Source organism: Hakea prostrata, chromosome 1, assembly GCF_041222555.1.
Source record: "Hakea prostrata isolate BN-2017 chromosome 1, UWA_Hpros_2, whole genome shotgun sequence".
Lineage (NCBI taxonomy): Eukaryota > Viridiplantae > Streptophyta > Magnoliopsida > Proteales > Proteaceae > Hakea > Hakea prostrata.
Window position 1 is genome coordinate 68,390,043 of NC_142600.1, and position 7,414 is coordinate 68,397,456.

The following is a 7,414-nucleotide window of genomic DNA, read 5'->3' on the forward strand; positions in this document are numbered from 1 at the left end:
AAGAAATTCAGAGACAAAAGTCACCCTTACTTTACCCCAATTTAGAAGCCCCTTCTAATATTTTTTATCATCAACAACACACTATGGTTGCGCTTGTTTTGCAAAGATGGAGTGAGAAAAAAAAAACATGTAAACTTTACGAATAGTGGAATGGGGGAAAATGAAAGTAAATGAATCCTACTTTTTAATTTTTAATACAATTATACAAAATCTCATATATTTTGTAAGATTTTGAAAAAACATAGGATGAAAAAGTTAAATTTACCACCTCCCCAAACAAGTCCCCAACTTTCTCACCCCAACCAAACAAACCACACTTAAAAATTTAATGAAAAAGCATACTTTCTCAAAAAAAAAATTCCCATTTTTTTTTCCGAACCCACCCCCTTATTCCAGTAGACAAACGCAGCTTATCACAAAAACTTAGAAAATTTTCTTTTTTGGTTCAAATCTCAAAAGCTCTGAATAGCCCATAGACTCATGACACGGCCCCTATGCCTAAATCACCTTACAAAAACTTTACTGGCAAGAAAAAGAGGTTGGAGAATGTACTGCAAAACCAAGCAGCAACCTTTAAGGAATCAAAGAGAATAATGACCAACACAAGGAGCTGCATGTCGGCCATGTCTTCACCACTAGAGAAAACCCAACAAGCTCTGCAATACTACTCTCTATCAAGATCATGAACAGAGTCTAGACCCATCGCCCACACCTACCCCACATTCACTCACATTTAATTCCAGACAGCTTTACAACTATGTAATGCCACAAATAATTTCCATAAACACATCATCAGCTACACGAGTAACAACTAGACATAAACCAAAAACAGCAGTTAAGAGCATTCAAGAATATAGAAAACCCAGTAGAGCTACCACATCTGGAACAGCTTTAACCATCCCCAAGAGCCAAATATGTTTCACAGGCTCAAGAAGGGAGGCAGCAAGCAAGCTAGCTAGTCTTGGAAGTTGAAATAAGTAATAGACGACCCACCCAGAATTGTCTGTCATGGACTCTGGGGAAAGAAAAAGGGGGTAGAAGAAAACAAGAAATAGAAAGAGAAAAGGATTGAGATTTCCAATGGGCTAGGGTTTCACTCTGGGGGGGTGAGATTTAACCAACTCTCTTCCTTTTCCATTCCAACTTAAGGCCCCAGTTAGATAAAAAGCTTTTCTGCAACTCTACCATTTCCCTCAAGAAACTTAGCACAGCAGGATACAAATCCCACCAATAACAAAATTAAGTACATATTTTACACTCAAAATATCCATACCTAGAAGTCTGAAAATGACAACTGCAAGCTAGGCGAACATGATGAAACAAAAATTTACTGAGTTGAACACCCAGAAGAATCCCTTGAATCTTCCCAAACTAAAGGCAAATTAACTCTAGTGGAGCAATTCAAAATATATAATCAGTAAGTGAAAAAGTAGTGAAATAAAGGTAGAAGAGACGGAACAAAGCATATGTGGTGCAGGCAGGTCCCTCTTCCCCATCCCCTATTGTTTTCTCCTTTCTGAAATCTCTCAGCTGTAAGAGACGGAAATGCTAAGAGGAAACTATGAATTAAATAGGAACCCCAGACTGGGAACGGAAAGACAAAGTACAATAATTTCTCTACAAAATTGGGAGGTCTGTGCTTCTCCTCCTCTTTAAAGAGACCATCTGAATATCAAATATCAAATAATAGAGTATTCCCAGAAGAACAGGAACGACAAATACCCACTCAGAGTTACTCCTTTACTACATTCTTCAAGAATCTATTAATTTCTATTACCGTACCAATTCAGTACAGCGGCGACCTCTGAGGGATGCTCTTTCGCCGATTCAAACTCATTGTGATTTCTGATACTCGTGAGCATGTTGGACGGTAGGAAGTCCGGGGAACTGAGATGTTGCTTCGTTTCTTCTTCACAAACTCAGTAGTTGCAGTACATGCAAGGGTTTTGCAACCCACAACTCCACCACCACTTGCGCTTGAACCAGAAGATGTGCGTAGAGAAACTGGCGATTCGAGTACCGAGTCAGGTGTCATTAGCCCTTCGTCAAGGTCGCAGCTCTCGCCTTTGGCTCCTTCAGGTAAAGGAAGGAATTCGCACTCGTATAGATAATTACCTAGCCCACCTTCTGTTCGTACCAGATGATTAACCTATAACAACCAAGAGAGTTTAGAGATGATAGAAAAAGGTCAAGACCCAGAAGAAATTAAGAGAAACACAGATGCAAGAGGCCAAGAACTTGGATTTTGTGACTCATTTTTTCCTATAACGTTTTGAACCTTGCAGGCAAGAGAGCAGAAGAGGTAAGGGTCTTGAAGGCTTCTATCACAGATGGTGCAGACGTTACCGGAGCCCCTGAAAGGCCTAGATTGAGGCCTCTGATTTAAAAACACCACTTTCGCGCTGTTCGTGGTGTAAGACTATTCACAAACAAGTGCACTACGTCAGTCACGGAATAATAGAGAAAAAAATTAGAAAGAAGCCTATGTTTTATCCTTGATGAAGAACAAGGTTTAACTTACTTGAACAAATTCACAGTTGATTAGCTTTTCAATATCATCAACACGTATAACATCATGATAAACATACCTTCGTATCTGAAGTAAACAAAGAACCTCAAGATTACACTGAGAAATACACTAAGAAGAAGAAAAGTAAGGAAATGTGAGATGCTGGAAAGTGAAGAAACCTGTAGAAGTCTGTGAGAGCGGTGAGGAGCTAAGCAGTGAGGACAGATACTAGTGCAACAATCCAAGCAAAATATATTCTTTTCATTCTTCTTCGCAGACTCATGAATCATACATGGGTTAAAGAACTTCTCTCCCAGAAGGGCTTCAAGCCAGTGAGGGAAAGAAGAAATACCCACCTGCTAAAAACACCCCAAACAGACAAACAACAAAATTCAAGTTAATTCCAGAGAAAAAGCAGCAGCATCAAAGTAATTAACAGTACCAAACCCACCATTTTCTTTCCTTGCTTAACTTAATGTTTTATCTCCGAAGCTCTTGTAAAGAGGAGGAATAGAACTGTTTATGATGATGGTACATAGGGAGTCTTGAACAGAGAGGCTCCAGCAGTTATTGCAGAGGAGAAGTGAAAAACAAAAGTGGGCTTGACTTGAGAAGAAGGGATGTGTGAATGGAGGGAGAAAGAGTATAAAAAGGGCAACGGCGCCCGCAGCTGCAACTACTGTATTGTGTTACTGTTACCAAGGAAGCAACAGGAGTGGTAAGGTAAGGTTGGGCTCATTTAAAGAGGGGCTTGTTTGTAGGTAGTAATCTAGCGTGGCCTCCAATACCAAAACCAGAGAAAAATTTTGAAAAGCTTTTGCCTTTTTTTTGTTTCTCCAACTTCACGACTACCCTAGAAACCGTAGAAACGGGATTGTTATTACTTAATTCATGTTTTGCTTCTCTCTGCCTCTGCAAAATGACAAGACCAGACGGTGACCTTTCTCAATTACGGTGACGAAAAACTGTAAAAAGATTTTGATTTTTCCTCATAACTGAAAAGTGACCGCTCGGCTCCAGCTAGCTGCTGCCATGACAGATTGACAGTAATGGACGACTCTTTCTGCGATATGTCCAACTCATCCCCACTGCTTACTTCAGAAGGAGCCAGGCCAACATTAGGATGCTTGAGAAAGATTTTCTCACCCATCAACTCTTTAAATCAAACAGCTGTTTTGAAGGGGAAAAAGAATTCTTAAATTCAACATTGAAAATTTTCTTTCTTTTTTTCTTTTAATTTTCAAAATTCAATTTTTTTTGGTTTAGCACTTAGACTTAAATGGCAACATAATAAATTACTATGGTAGGGATTAATGAATTATTTTTATTGATATATTAATTTCCATTCATGTTTTTGGTCTAGCATGGAAACAGAAGTTAATGGCTTTTCTATTCCTAGTGTACTTTGCACTGTACATCAAATTGGGTAAGAAATTTCTATTAAAAAAAAATTGGATAAGAAATCATTGTCTAGTGTAACAATATTTGTACTAGCATGGGTCTATTTATGGTGTTACGTGTTGTGTGGATTCAAGTACAAATTAGATCATCTTAGACATGTCTAATTTCTTTATGTCTATTTCTTAGGTTATTTTAGATGTATTAACGGATTTACAAAAGTCAATAAATCTCGTACACTGAGGTGCATAATTATACTTTCATTTATGAGAGCCAAGGAGTCTGTACTACAAAGTATAGACAAACACGAAAAAAAGGGTCCCATTTCGATACGCAGGAAAGGGTTTTCTAAAGTCAACCATGTTGTTAATCTCCAAGTGAGCTAATGATTAGGACTGAAGGGAGGTTCGTTAATTTCCTTGAGAATGTGAGAAAGGTACAGTTAGATACTTCCAAATTGAATCTTACTATGTTGGCTCCCCCGTCACAACCAACTTTTTGGTAAATAAGATGGTTATATTTATAATAGCATTGTTACATCTCTTTGAATGAAATATTATATTTTTTGTTTTTGGTAGAGAATGAAATATTATTGACCCTAGCGAAAAGTAGTGTATGTAAGATTGTTTAATTATATGAGAGTTTTGATTAAATAGGCTAACAAATGGTATCATGTCTTATTTGCATCTAGGCATGGTATCAAAGTTGTTGATTTATGTTCTTTTGCAATTTCAAATATATTTTTAAAAAAAAATAAAGGAAATGGTTCTCTATGTGTCCATAAACACAGTCAATGCCAATGTTTTTAGAACTCTGACATCTCTCTCTTCTTTTGAAAAGGAAAATTTTTAGTGCCACCTTTGAGTTATCCCCTAAAATTAATATCACCTCCAGATTATCTAATTTATCAATCAAACCACCCATATGATAAAAATATATTAAAAGTGACAAGAATAACCTTAAATCAACTCTAGGATGCTCGAGAAAGATTTCCCCACTCATCAACTCTTAAATCAAACAGCTGTTTCCAAAGGGGAAAAAAATCTTAAATTCAACATTTATTTATCTTTTTGATTTTCTAAAGAAAATAAAATTTTGTTTTTTGGGTAAGTATTGAGACTTGAATGGTAGATAAAAACATAATAAGGTACTAGGGTAGGGATTAATGAATCATTTTTATTGATATATTAATTTCCATCCATGTTTTTGGCCTAGCATGGAAGCAAAGTTAATAGCTTCTCTATTCCTAGTGTACCCTGCATTGTACATCAAATTGGGTAAGAAATTTATATTAAAAAAAAAAATTGGGTAAGAGATCATTGTCTAGTGTAACAACATTTGTACTAACAAGGGTCTATTTATGGTGTCTCGTGTTGTGTGGATCCAAGGACAAATTAGATCATCTTAGACATATGTCTAATTCCTTCATGTATTTTTCTTGGGTTAATTGTATATATATTAACGGATGTACAAATGTCTGAGTAAATCTCGTAAACTTAGGTGAATAATTATACTTTCATTTATGAGAGCCAAAAGCCAAGGAGTCTGTACTACAAAGTCTAGACAACAACAGAAAGAAAGGGTCCAATTCCGATACGTAGGAAATGGTTTTCTAAAGTCAACCATATTGTTAATCTCCAAGTGAGCTAACAAGTAGGACTGAAGCGAGGTTCGTTAATCTCCTTGAGAATGTGAGAAAGGTACAGTTAGATACTTCCAAATTGAATCTTACTATGTTGGCTCCCCCTTCACAGCCAACTTTTTGGTAAATAAGATGGTTATCTTTATTCAGCGTTGTTACGTCTCTTTGAATAAAATAATTATTGACGCCCTAGCGAAAAGTAGTGTATGTAGGATTGTTTAATTGTATGAAGGTTTTGGTTCAATAGGCTAACAAATGGTATCATGTCTTCTTCGCATCTAAGCATGGTATCAAAGTTGTTGATTTATGTTCTTTTGCAATTTCAAGTATGTTTTAAAAGAATAAAGGAAATGGTTCTTTGTGTGTCCATAAACACAGTCGATGCCAATGTTTTTGGAACTCCAACATCTCTCTCTTCCTTTGAAAAGGGAAATTTTTAGTGCCACCCTTGAGTTATCTCCTAAAATTAATATCACCCCCAGATTATCTATTTCATCAATCAAACCACCTGGTTTCGGGATTGCACACTAATCTAGATAAGTCAGCTGTCTTATTTAGTGTCAGGACCCCTATCCAGATTAGGAGTGATATTATTTCCACTTTTGACATTAAAGAGGCTCAGTCACATGGGGTTTACCTTGGTCTTCTCTCTTCCATTGGAAGGTCTAAGGTCCAAACTTTCTCCATTGTTCTTGAAAGGCTGACTTGTAAGTTATTTGGTTGGAAGGGGAAATTGTTAACTCCGGCTGGTAAGGAAATTTTGATTAAAGCTGTGGCTTTTGCACTTCCTGTTTATGCTATGTCTTGTTTCCTCATTCCAAAGGAATTATGCCAAGCCATGAACCAGAAAATTTGCCATTTTTGGTGGAAGGATGACCAAGGGAAAGGTGTTTATTGGGTTAAATGGGAGACTTTGTGTAGGGGTAAGAGGGAGGGGGGATTGGGCTTCCGTGATATCCATTGTTTTAATAAAGCTTTGTTGGCCAAGCAAAGCTGGAGACTATTGACCAATTCTAATTCCTTATGGGCCCAAGTTATGTATGCAAAATACATCAAAGATACACCTTTCCTAGATTGAAAAGCTCCATCTTACAACTCTTGGGGTTGGAAGAGTATACTTATTGGTAGGGATATACTCAATCAGAGTTTGATTAGACAAATTGGGAATGGGACATCAGTTAATATTTATAATGACCCTTGGCTTTCTTCTTTACATTTCAAAGGTATTTGTAGCCCTCCTCTTAATCATAGCCCTACTTGGGTGAAAGATCTCATTAATTGGCAGGATTCACACTGGGATGTCCCTCTTCTTCAATCCCTCTTCTCTCCTATTGAAGTGGAGGCCATTCGAATCATTCCCATTCTTAGTAGTGATACCCAAGATAAATGGATTTGGTATAAAACCTCTACTAGAAAATTCACTATTAAATCTGCATATTCTCAGTGCCTCGCTATGGCAGATTCACAAGGTAATACTGCTTCATCTTCTTCCATGTCATCGCTTTGGAAACAAATTTGGCATTTGCATACTCTCCCTAAAATTAAACATTTTCTTTGGAGATCAGCTCATGAGGCTATTGCAACTTCAAATTCTTTACTTGTTCGACATATTGCTTTAGCACCTCTATGCTTGATTTGTGGTTGTGGTAGGGAAACTATTACCCATGCTCTCTTTTTTTGTCCGCATGTAAAGATGTGTTGGGAACTTTCTCCACTACGCATCAATATGTCAGATTTTGGAGGGATTGACATTCATGATTGGATAGAGTTTATCCAGACAAAATTCAAAGGGTATGGAGATATGAATAGGGTGAATCAAATTTGGAGCACTATGGCTTGGTGTATTTGGAATACTCGGAACTCAT

The 7,414-nt window shown here is 37.1% G+C and overlaps 1 protein-coding gene across 2 annotated transcripts; it reads right to left on the bottom strand.

Moving 5' to 3' along the window:
- Positions 1-1,638: 1,638 nt before the first annotated feature.
- Positions 1,639-3,192, bottom strand: LOC149029562 (protein RGF1 INDUCIBLE TRANSCRIPTION FACTOR 1-like). Of its 2 annotated transcripts, none has more exons than XM_089150997.1 (5): positions 2,961-3,192; positions 2,689-2,865; positions 2,522-2,596; positions 2,279-2,419; positions 1,639-2,149 (listed from the first exon to the last, which is right to left on the bottom strand). In XM_089150997.1, exons 1-5 carry the CDS (start codon positions 2,961-2,963, stop codon positions 1,787-1,789), a joined length of 759 nt encoding a protein of 252 aa, XP_089007123.1. In that variant the 5' UTR covers positions 2,964-3,192; the 3' UTR covers positions 1,639-1,786. The 2 variants fall into 2 exon arrangements, with proteins under 2 accessions (XP_089007123.1, XP_089007122.1); XM_089150996.1 differs by having other exon boundaries at positions 2,689-2,868.
- Positions 3,193-7,414: the final 4,222 nt, after the last annotated feature.